This window comes from Crotalus tigris, unplaced genomic scaffold, assembly GCF_016545835.1.
Source record: "Crotalus tigris isolate CLP2741 ecotype Arizona unplaced genomic scaffold, ASM1654583v1 scf7180000019756.288389, whole genome shotgun sequence".
Taxonomy (NCBI): Eukaryota; Metazoa; Chordata; class Lepidosauria; order Squamata; family Viperidae; genus Crotalus; species Crotalus tigris.
The window spans coordinates 168,424-180,674 of NW_024097696.1; the positions used below are offsets into that span (position 1 = coordinate 168,424).

Sequence of the window (12,251 nt, forward strand, 5' to 3'; positions counted from 1 at the left end):
ATTTGTCTGAAATGGTGTAGGGTTTCCTACCTGAGCAGGGGGGTTGACTAGAAGACCCCCAAGGTCCCTTGCAGTTCTATTTTGATTGAATTGAACTGAAAAAAATCCAGGAAGGTATGGATGGGTCTGGAGATCTTGAAGGAGTGCAGGAATGTTAAGAAACTCCCAACTTAGCCCTTGGAAGGATGAATGGGTGAGAACAAAACTCAAGATTGTTCCTTCTTGATTCCCTTTGGTATAAGATGGAGTGGCAGTCTTTCAAGATTATGTTATGATGCTTGATCACAGAAGAGTTCCAATAGTCCTTGTGTTCCCTGAAATGGGAGGTGGCAGGAGGGGAGAAGTAGTGTTATTGGAGGAGTTAGGGCTGAGGGGCTGGACTCTCCTTCCAGAAATACTCTTGTAGTTCCCAGCTCTGCTTTTTTTCTCTCTTCTCAGGGAGATGGCGCAGCTCATGCAGTGGTTGTGGAGACAGGAATACTGGCTACCTCCGGGAATCACCTGGGAGGACATGCAGGAGACAGAGGACATCCATTATCCACAACCTTATCATCTCCTGCTCTGCCTTCCCATCATGCTCCTTCTGGTTGCCCTCCGGTTCTTCTTCAAAAGGCAAGCCCTTGGCCAGACAAAACTGACTCCCCACTTATTTGGAGAGAACTTTCCTTTCCTCCTCACCCAAAAACACAATGTCTCCAGATACAGTGTCATGTCCCCTTTTTTATCCTGTGTTTTAGCAATCATTTTTGACAAACTGAAATATGACAGTTTGATGGAAAATCTAATGAAAAGCAAGGGAAACTGAACAGGAGGTTATTAATCCTTCTGACAATACTTATTTCTGCATTCTCTGCTAGTCTAGGAACAGGCAAAATTGAGGCACATTGAGGAACTAAGTAAAGACCCTTTTGATCTTGGCTACTACCTTCCAGTCAATCAGAATAGAGCTGAAAGGGACCTTGTGTCAACACTGCTAACATCAGATGTTCTTGCTTTGACAACAGATGGAAATGCAGCCATTTTACTCTCTTTTAGAGTTAGTTGATGCTGGGAGGGGGAATGTGGATGAGAGTCCAGTTAGTCATAACAATAATAACTCAGCTGTGGGAATCCAAGGTTATTGTGCCCAGAGTTGATAAAGATTTGGCGGGCTGGAGAGCTGGGGAGAAAGCCCGTGCTTCAAACTAATTGGGGAATGTGATCTATGACTGTTAATTGGAGGAGGGAATTGTGCTTTGTTACTTTGTGTCAGGGGAGGGGGATTCAGTTTTTGGCTTTAACTATGTAGTACCGATATTTTGTTTCTCGAAGAAAATATACTTTAAGATAAACAATGCCTTCGAAGTTCTTTTGAAGAGTTTCATCTGTTGGAACATGACATTAAGCCAAAAACTACAATTTTTACCTAACTATCTTGGGGTCCCAAGCCCCAGTCGCTAACCCTATAATTGAGCGATAGTCCAACAAAAATTTGGGGAAGATTTCAACATGGAGAAAGAAAGAGCACCTGAAACCAGAACCCGGTGGTGGCTGCTACCCCAGAGGGGGGAATGCAAGCCAGCGTACTGGCAGGGAAGGAATTTTTTCAGGGCTCTCAGTTGGGGGCAAAGTCCAAGCTGTGAGGATAGCTGATCTGGTCATCGGAATGGACCTTACCCAGTAGAGACTCCAGGTACCTTGAGATGGCCTTGCCACAATCAAGTGCTTTGAAGGCAAACGAGGTTGAGCTGCAAAAAGGGGATTCCCATACATCGTGTTCCCCAGACCAGTGGAGCCACTCATCCCCAATGAATACCGGGACCTAGCGAAGGTGTTTAAGGAGAAAGAATGTGACAACCTGTCTCCCCACCTACCCAATGATTGCTCTGTCGAACTGTTACCAGGAGCCAAACGCCCATAACTAAGAATGTATGCTATGTCCCCCCTTGAGATGGAGGCGATGCAGCAATATGTGGACAAAAACCTAGCGAGGGGATTTATCAAATGGGTGGGAGCCACAGTGTTATTTAAAGAAAAAAAAGATGGGTCGCTTCATCTCTGTGTGGATTATAAAAGTCTGAACATGGTGAGTTTGGAAAATAAATACCCCCTCCCCCTCCTGAATGACTTACTAACCCACCTGGCAAAGGGGAATATCTTCACTAAGTTGGACTTGAGAGAGGCATATTACCAGGTTTGGATAAAGGAGGGAGATGAGTGGAAGACTGCTTTTAACTGTCCCATGGGGAGCTACCTATTCAAAGTCATGCCGTTTGGACTACAGAGGGCTCCAGCTGTCTTCATGCAACTGATTAATCAGGTCCTACATGACCATTCATACAAAGGGGTTCTGGTGTATCTTGATGACATCCTGATATACAGTACGAATATGACTGACCACATAAAGCTAGTGAGAGAAGTGTTAAAGAAGGTGTTGAATGCCAAACTTTATGTCAAACTATCAAAGTGTGAGTTTCACCAGACCAACTACGTTATCTTGGCTACAGAATTTTCAGCGAGGGCATTGAAATGGACCCGAACAAAGTATAAGCCATGACTCGCAAACAGCTCCAGAGCTTCCTAGGATTCACCAACTTCTAGCATCAATTCATCCCCTCCTTTGCTGAAATTGCTCTACCCTTATGGAATTACTAAAAACAGGTAAAGAGGGAGGGAAGCCATGTCCTAGCCAACCACTAGCATGGACTATGAGCTGCCAGACCACTTTTGAGAACTTAAAAAGACTATTTGCAGTTGAACCGATCTTAAAGCATCCCTGCCCAGGGAAGCCCTTTGTAATTCAAGCCGATGCCAGCGACATGGCCGTCAGAGCTGTGCTACTGCAAACAAACCAGAGTGGGACCCTAAAAGCCTGTCCCTACACCTCAAAAAAATTTACTGACTTCGAGAGGTGGTGGGCTATGTGGGAAAAGGAGGCCTTCGTAATTCGCTGGGCTCTATTAAACTGGAGACACTATCTAGAAGGGAGGAAGGTGCCTTTCAAAGTATGGACTGATCAAAAAACCTAGAAGCAAAGAAAACTCCCCGCAAATTGTCCCCAAAACAAGTACGATGGCCACAGTACTTTAACCATTTTAATTTCATCCTAAAGTACATATCAGGAGGAAAAAGCTCTTAGCTAATGCTTTATCCAGATTGCCCCAGTACAAAAGCCAGTGTGAAGAGGTTAATGAGGCAATTATCTCCAATCCACAAACTGCCTCTCAACTAACGCCGCACAGGCCCACCTTCAAGAGCCCCAAACCCCAATGACCCTGGGGCCAAGAAAATAAAGCGAGAGCTCCTCACCGACCAATGATTCAGAGTAATAGTAAGTAAGTAATAGTAATAGTAAAGTTGGAAGGGACCTTGGAGGTCATCTAGTCCAACCCCCTGCTCAGGCAGGAAACCCTACACCATTTCGGACAAATGGCTGTCCAGTCTCTTCTTAAAAACTTCCAGTGTTGGAGCATTCACCGCTTCTGGAGGCAGGCTGTTCCACTGATTAATTGGTCTCACTGTCAGGAAATTCTCCTTAGTTCTAGGTTGCTTCTCTCCTTGATTAGTTTCCACCCGTTGCTTTTTGTCCTACCTTCAGGCGCTTTGGAAAATAGCTTAGTTCCCTCTTCTTTATGGCAGCCCCTGAGATATTGGAATACTGCTATCATGTCCCCCCTTGTCCTTCTCTTCGTTAAACTAGACATACCCAATTCTAGCAACCGTTCCTTATATGTTTTAGCCTCCAGTTCCCTAATCATCTTTGTTGCTCTTCTCTGTACTCTTTCTAGAGTCTCAACATCTTTTTTACATCGTGGTGACCAAAACTGGATACAATATTCCAGGTGTGGCCTTATCAAGGCATTGAAGAGTGATATTAATACTTCACGTGATCTTGATTCTATCCCTCTGTTAATGCAGCCTAGCACTGTGTTGGCCTTTTTGGCAGCTGCAGCACACTGCTGGCTCATATTTAGGTGATTGTCTACTAGGACTCCGAGTTCCCTCTCACAGTTACTACTATTGAGCATGGTGCCACCTATGCTGTACTTGTGCATTTGGTTTTTCTTGCCTAAATGTAGAACCTTGCTTTTTTCACCATTGAATTTCATTTTGTTAGTTAGTGCCCAGTGTTCAAGTCTGTCCAGATCCTTCTGTATCTGAAGCCTGTCTTCTGGAGTGTTGGCTATTCCTGCCAGCTTGGTGTCATCTGCAAATTTGATGAGTTCCCCATCTATCCCTTCATCCAAACCGTTGATGAAGATGTTGAAGAGTACTGGGCCCAGAACAGAGCCCTGGGGCACCCCACTACACACTTCCCTCCATATAGATGCAGTTCCATTGAAGACCACTCGGTGAGTACAGCCAATCAGCCAGCTACGGATCCATCTGGTGGTGGTTCTGTCTACCCCACATTTTTCTATCTTGTCAAGTAGTAGGTTGTGATCTACTTTATCAAATGCCTTACTGAAGTCAAGTAAATTATGTCCACAGCATTCCTCTGATCCACTAATTTTGTCACTTGGTCAAAGAATGCAATAAGATTTGTCTGGCATGATCTATTTTTGACAAACCCATGTTGGCTTTTAGTAATGACTTTGTTTGCCTCTAGGTGTTCGTTGATTCGTTGTTTGATTATCTTTTCCAGGATCTTCCCAGGTATTGAGGTCAGGCTGATAGGTCTGTAATTTCCTGGATCCATTTTTTTTTCCTTTTTTGAGGATGGGAACTACATCAGCTCTTTTCCAGTCCTCTGGTAGTTCCCCTGTGTTCCAGGATCTTTGAAAAATATAGTTCAGTGGCTCCAATATCACCTTCCAATTCCTTGAGAACTCTGGGGTGTAATCCATCTGATCCTCGCAATTTGAACTCATCTAGGCTGGACAGGTGCTCACTAACCATTTTCTTGCCTATCTTAACTTGTGTTTCTATTTTGTTTTTTATGGCACTATTTTTGATCGGTTGGTCTGTTTTTTCCCTTTGTGTAAAGACAGATGCAAAAATGAGTTAAATAGTTCTGCTTTCTCCCTGTGGCTGGGATTGAAACAGGATGTGGAAAACAATGTCTGGAGTTGTGCTATATGTGCCACCATAAAAAGAATCCTGGGGAAATCCCCTGGGTTGTTGCAACTGGTGGTGGACCCTTCCCAACCATGGGGGAAAAATGCTATGGATTTTATAGTAGATCTACCTGAAAGTAGGGGAAATAGAGTCATCTGGACTGGGATAGATCTGTTTTCAAAGCAGGCTCACTTTATTACCTGCAAAGGACTCCCGTCCACCCAATGACTAACCAAGATGTTCCTGAAACACATCTATAGACCGTATGGTGCACCAAAATGCATAGTCTCTGATAGGGGTGCAGTTTACAGCTAAGATTTGGAAGAGTTTTCTCAAACAAATTGGCTCATCTCAAGGACTATTATCAGCCTTTCACCTGTCTACCAATGGTGTGGCTGAATCAGTGAACTCAATGGTGGAGCAATATCTCCAATACTATGTGGATTATCAACAAACGAACTGGACTAACCTCCTCCCTTTTGGAAAGGTGGCTTACAATAATTCTGTTCACAGCAGCACCAGCTTCACGCCTTTTAAAGTGGCCACAGGGAAGAAATTCAGCCCAATACCCAAATATCTCCAAGGACCATCCAATTCCCAGACTCTTGATCAATGGGTGAAGGGGTGGGAGGAGGTCTGGAAAAACCACGAAAACTGCTTTGAAAAAGGCTTCCGAGACATACAAAAAACAGGCAGATAGGAAAAGGGCTCCTCAAAGGATATTTCAAGTTGGGGAAAAGATTTATCTGTTGACTAAATATTTATGGCTCAAGTCACCTAGTAAGAAGTTAGGACCCTTCCCCATCATAAATATCATTAACCCGGTCATGGTAGAATTAAAAGGTCCCAGGCTCTTAGGGAAAATTTACCCTGTTTTCCATTGTAGCCTGTTGAAACCTTTTCAGGTTTAAAACCTCCCCATGAGAAGGCACCTGGACCATAGTGGCAGGACAAACTCACTATGAAGTAAAGTGTTTTCTTGATTCAAGAATTTTTAAAGGGAAATTGCAGTATTTAGTGCAATGGAAGGGATATCCGTTGTCTGAGATCACCTGGGTGAAATCTAGTGATGTAAAAGCTGACAGACTCATTAATAGATTCTATAAGAAACAAGCCAAGAGGCAACCCTTAACCTGTGCTTTTGTTTGTATTATAGGATTTGTCCTTTTTGTAAGGGGGGGGGGAGGCGCAGATGCCAACGCTGCTAATATTGGATGTTCTTGCTTTGACAACAGATGGAAATGCAGCTATTTTACTCTTTTGCTTTTAGAGTTAGTTGATGCTGGGAGAGGGAATGTGAATGAGAGTCCACTTAGTCATAACAATAATAACTCAGCCATGGGAATCCAAGGTTATTGCGCCCAGAGTTGATAAATATTTGGAGGGCTGGAGAGCTGGGGAGAAAGCCCGTGCTTCAAGCTAATTGTGGAATGTGATTTATGACAGTTAATTGGAGGAGGGAATTGTGCTTTGTTACTTTGTGCTCAGGGGAGGGGAATTCAGTTTTTGGCTTTAACTGTGTAGTGCCGATACTTTGTTTCTTTAATAAAAGATTCTTTAAGGTAAACAATGCCTTGAAGTTCTTTTGAAGAGTTTCATCTGTCGGAACCATGACACCTTGGAGGTCTTCTAGTCCAACTCCATGCTCAAGCAGGAGACCGTATACTATTTCAGACAAGTGACTGTCCAATCTCTTCTTAAAAACCTCTAGTGATGGAGCATCCATAACTTCTGAAGGCAAGTCGTTCCCCTGATTAATTGGTCTCGGATTACAGAATAACAGATTTGGAAAGACCTTGGAGGTCTTGTAGTCTAACCCCTTGCTCTAGCAGGAAATCCTGGACCATTCCAGACAAATGGTTGTCCAATCTCTTTTTAAAAACCTCCAGTGATGAAGTACCCACAACTTCTGGAGGCAAGCTGTTCCACTGGTTAATTATCCTCACTGTTAAGGAAGTTTCTCAATTCTAGGTTGCTTCTCTCCTTGATTAGTTTCCATCTGTTGCTTCTTGTCTTACCTTCTGGTGCTTTGGAGAATAAATTGACCCCCTCCTCTTTGTGGCAGCCCCTTAAATACTGGAATACTGCTAACATGTCCCCCCCCCGGTCTTTAAAATGTCTACAAGAGCCCTAATTAAGTCCTGGCTCTATTTGGAACAGTGCAACCATCTCAGAACAAAAGATGAAAAATAATCACAATGAGGGATATAGAACACAATTCTGTTCAGTCTTGCTAGGGCTAATATCGTTCTGATACTTGTTTTTATAAATGGGAAGACAGAGCAATAGGTTTTGATATGGTCCAAATTTGATGATATAGGTAAAGATTAAGCTTGTGCTATATTAACATTACAACTATTCATTTAGTGACCATTCAACATTGAGTGCTTGACAACGGGCAGGTATTTACGAAGTTTGCAGTGCCCTGGGATCACCTGATCACCATTTTGCATCCATCCCAGCTGGCTTGATATAAACAATGCCAATGTGGAAAACTGGATTTGCTTAACGACTGCATGATTCACTTAACAACTGCAATGATTTGTTTATATCAGAAAAGATTATAAAAATCAGATATGGCTTACTTGGCAGCTGCCTTGCTTAGTCACGGAAAATCTCATCTCATGATGAGTTATAAGTGGTTATAAGTCAAAGACTACCTTTAAAGTCATTTGTATTACCTTTCACCATTATTATTTTTATTATAACAGAGTTGGAAGGGACCTTGGAGGTCTTCTAGTCCAACCCCCTGCTCAGGCAGGAAACCCTATACTATTTCAGAAAAATGTCCAGTCTCTTTTTTAAAACTTCCAGTATTGGGGCATTCACAGCTTCTGGAGGCAGGTTGTTCCACTGGTTAATTGTCCTCACTGCTAGGAAATTTCTCCTTATTTCTCCTTGGTTAGTTTCCATCCATTGTTTCTTGTTCTGCCTTTAGGTCTTTTGGAAAATAAGTTGACCCCCCCTCTTCTTTGCGGCAGCCTCTCTAATATTGGAAGATGCTATCATGTTACCCCAGTCCTTCTCTGCATTAAACTAGACATACCCAATTCCAGCAACAGTGCTTTATATGTTTTAGCCTCCAGTCCCCTGATCCTTTTTGTTGCTCTTCTCTGCACTCTTTCTAGAGTCTCAACATCCTTGTTACATAATAAAGAACAAAACTGGATGCAATATTCCAAGTGTGGTCTTACCAAGGGATTATAAAGTGGTATTAACACTTCACATGATCTTGATTCTATCCCTCTGTCAATGCGCCCTAGGACCGTATTGGCTTTTTTGGCAGTTTGAAAACGTTTTTTTCTTTAAAAAAAAAAAAGAGAGAGAGAAAGAGAGCAATTATGCTCAGCGGCCTTGTTTTCTTTCTGTTGGTTTTGAAGGATCTGTTCTTGAATGAAGCATGAAAGCGGAAGCCAAGGTCTAGTTAAATTTAGCCAATGTTTGTTCGTTTGATCCAAGCTGTTCTCTTTGCCAGGATGATTGCCATGCTCTTGAGCAAAAAACTAGGTTTGCAAGAAAAGGTGAGGCGGAAACCTTCTCCAGACTCCATCCTGGAAGCTTTTTATAGGAAGTGGAGGAAAAGTCCCCCAAAGGTGAGTTTCTTCCAGATGTTGGAAGTTATGGCTAAAGGTGGATGAAACTCTGGCCTTGGATAAAATGTTCCTGATATTCACTGGCTTTGTTTGTTTGTTTGTTTATTAGTTAAAACAACTAGAGCCTGTTGCTTTTCCAAGTAAAGTGGACTCATGCTTGGCTGTGCAGCTTTTCTCACCTGGTTTCATGTCCTGCCTTCCAGGAAAAAGTCAGTGGTTTAGCCAAGCACTGTGACCTCCAACCGAGACAGGTAGAGAGGTGGTTTCGATATCAGCTGAACCAGAACCGGCCCAGCTTGACCAAGGAATTCTGTGAAACCAGGTGAGCAGAGAAACTCCTGGGGCCACATAGTCAAAGTGCAGCTCATTGGCTCTGGTGGATCTTTCAGTGCCCAATGGCTTTTCTGTCCTGTCCCACTTTCCAAGATGATTGTGAATGATTTAAGAAGAACATAGCATAGCATAGCATAACATAACATAACATAACATAACATAACATAACATAACATAACATAACATAACAACATAACATAACATAACATAACTACTAGATGCAAAGATGGTTTTTCCCCCTGCCATCACTCTGCTGAATATTTAATTCCCACAGCACTGTCTCATTTCTCATTGTTTCTCATCTGCTCATCTTTCCTACTATTTTCTCCTATTGGTTTCTTATGATTTATCAATAATTGTTTATTATGATCTATAACCAATTAGTTGATGTACCCTGTGATGCACCAGATGTAAATTGCTTGTGTGTTTAGCTTGACGAATAATGTTATTCTATTCTGTTTTGCTCTGTTCCATTCCATTCCATTCTATTCTACATAATAACACAGCAACATAGTATAGCATAGCATAGCATAACAACATAACAACACCACACCACACCACATCACATAGTTGGAAGGGACCTTAGAGGTGTTCTAGCCCAAACCTCTGCTCAAGCAGGAAACCCTATACCATTGGTTCTCCAATGTCTTTTTAAAAGCCTCCAGTATTGGAGCACCTGTGCAACCTGCAGTGATACTTTTTGGATCCTCAACTAGTTGAAGGTCCATTGGGTTGTTAGAGAGAATATCTGGTGGGTTTTTGTAACTTGTCCAGGCCAAGCAAGGCATGTTGACATTGCAACTGGCAATGAATGCATCCACCAAGCTAAACAGGATCAAGGAATGCTAAACTGTTTCAGAAGGTGGAAGTGAGGGCTGTTGGAATAGTGGATGTCTTGCACCTCTGTCAGGTGGACTAGATGATCTTTGTATACACCTCCAGCTTTAGACGCTCTGGATCGCCACCTCTGCTGTCTAATTCTGCCCTGATATTTTTTTCTGATTGTTTTCCAGCTTGGGAGCCACCTACTACTTTACTTCCTTCTGCACGGGGCTGGTCATCCTTTATGATGTGAGTTCCAATTCTTTCCCCATTTTAGTTGGTCATTATCAAAAGAGAGTTTGCCATGTGTAATGCAGCTGGTGACTCTTCTCTGTCTCCTGGTCCCTGGAATTTAATGCTTCTCTATGTGATTACAAAAAGTTGGCAGTGTAGAAAAGAAAGTGTCTTCCAGGTGCTACTGCCAGTAGGGACAAGAAGCGTGTTTGTAAAATAATCAAAAATGCAAGCAAGGACTGTGATGTGGAGGCTATTATACATCTTGGCACTAACGATCTGTCCCAAAAAGATGTACTCACTGTGCAGAATGACTTCCAGAGCCTGGGGCAGGAACTTAGCAGAATAGGCTGTAGGCTTATTTTTTCAGAGGTCTTACCAGTGTATAAGGACCAAAATGGAAAAGGCCAGCACATAGCACAATTCAATATGTGGCTAAAGGAGTGGAGTGAAGGGGAAGGCTTTGGATATATTAGTCATGATGTCAGCAGCTGGTCCAATGAAGAAATGTACAATAGAGATGGTTTGCATCCATCAAAGAAAGGGACTGAGTTACTTGGCTATAAATTCACAGATTTTCTGGAGGAATATTTAAACTAAACAGCGGGGACAGTGAGCTAACTGATACAGAACATCCCTGTCCCCAGCAATCTAAAAATTATAGGGCTATCAGTGCATGTAACATAGATGTGTGTGTGGACAAGAACATCAACCTTGCTGTCAAGCAAAATCAAGCTCTTAATAGTGAGTGCCACACAAAGTGCACTAACCAAATAGGTGGTAAGACATTAGGGGAACTCAGACACCACACAGGTTATGTAGAAAGTAAACACAGGGTCGGCCATAAAGGACTCAAATGTCTATACACCAATGCACAGAGTATGAACAGCAAACAGGGTGAACTAGAAATTCAGGTTAACGAGGGCAGATACGATATTGTTGCTATTACAGAATCATGGTGGGATGAAACCCACAAATGGAACACACAGCTAGAGGGATTTAAATTATTTAAAAGAAACAGACCAAATAAAAGAGGAGGCGGAGTTCCTCTCTATATAAGAAGTAACTATATCTCTACAGAAATAGAGCACAACAATGATGAAAACTGTCCTGAATGCATTTGGGTCTATATAAAAGGAGGGGGGGGAATGACATTGCCATAGATGTATACTATAGGCCACCCAACCAAACACAGGAAATAGATGAACTTTTTGCTAGTCAGCTAACTAAGGTATGTAGGAAGCACATCACAATAGTAATGGGGGACTTTAACTACCCTGACATCAACTGGGAGACAAACTTTGCACCAAGTGGAAGATCAAACAGATTCCTGACAAACCTAGCAGACAACTTTGTCTCCCAAGAAGTAGAGAAGGGAACTAGGGGATTAGCCATTTTGGACCTAATTCTCACTAACAGAGATGAAATAATAGAAGGTGTTGAAGCCATAGGAACCTTGGGAGGAAGTGATCATGCAATATTGGAATTCAACATTACGGAAGCACAAGCAATAGAACACAGTCAAACTAGAGTCTTGGCCTACAAGAGAGCTAATTTCAATAAACTTAGAGAGGGTTTGGGAAGGATTCCATGGATGAGAATCCTCCAGGGAAAACAACTCAAGAGGCTTGGGAAATTTTGAAAAGTGAGATAATAAAGGCCCAATCTAGCACAATACCAACAGAGGAAAAATAACAGCTCTCAAAAGAAACCAGCATGGCTGCATAAAGAACTCTCTGATCAATTGAAAGATAAAAAGGACAAGTATAGAAAGTGGAAAGAGGGACACATAACTAAGTCAGAATATCAGCAAATAGCCCGAGCCCGCAAAGATGAAGTGAGGAAAGCTAAGGCTCAAAATGAACTAAGGCTTGCAACCAAAGTCAAAAATAACAAAAAAAGCTTCTTTCAACATGTAAAAAACAAGAAAAAAAGTGAAGGAAACGATTGGTCCATTAGTGGGTGAAAGAGGCAAGAAGGTGACAAGCAACAGAGAGAAAGCAGAACTATTTAACTCATTTTTCGCATCTGTCTTTACATAAAGGGAAAAAAACAGACCAACCTATCAAAAATAGTGCCATAAAAAACAAAATAGAAATACAAGTTAAGATAGGCAAGAAAATGGTAACTGAATACCTGTCCAGCCTAGATGAGTTCTGTTAGAGAATTTTAATTTCTCTATTGGTGAAAAAATAAATCAAAAGCTCTCACAGTTGACTGCATTTAGCTGAT

General features: G+C 42.1%; 1 protein-coding gene across 1 annotated transcript in view; it reads left to right on the forward strand.

Moving 5' to 3' along the window:
* Nucleotides 1–332: 332 nt before the first annotated feature.
* LOC120317654 (ceramide synthase 4-like) overlaps nt 333–12,251 on the forward strand; it is a 33,474-nt gene continuing 21,555 nt past the window's right edge. Inside the window, exons 1-4 of the mRNA XM_039364398.1 lie at nt 333–612; nt 8,513–8,630; nt 8,834–8,952; nt 9,977–10,034. Of these exons, the coding sequence (XP_039220332.1) occupies nt 443–612; nt 8,513–8,630; nt 8,834–8,952; nt 9,977–10,034 (465 nt within the window). The 5' untranslated portion in view covers nt 333–442. The remainder of the gene's footprint in view (nt 613–8,512; nt 8,631–8,833; nt 8,953–9,976; nt 10,035–12,251) is intronic.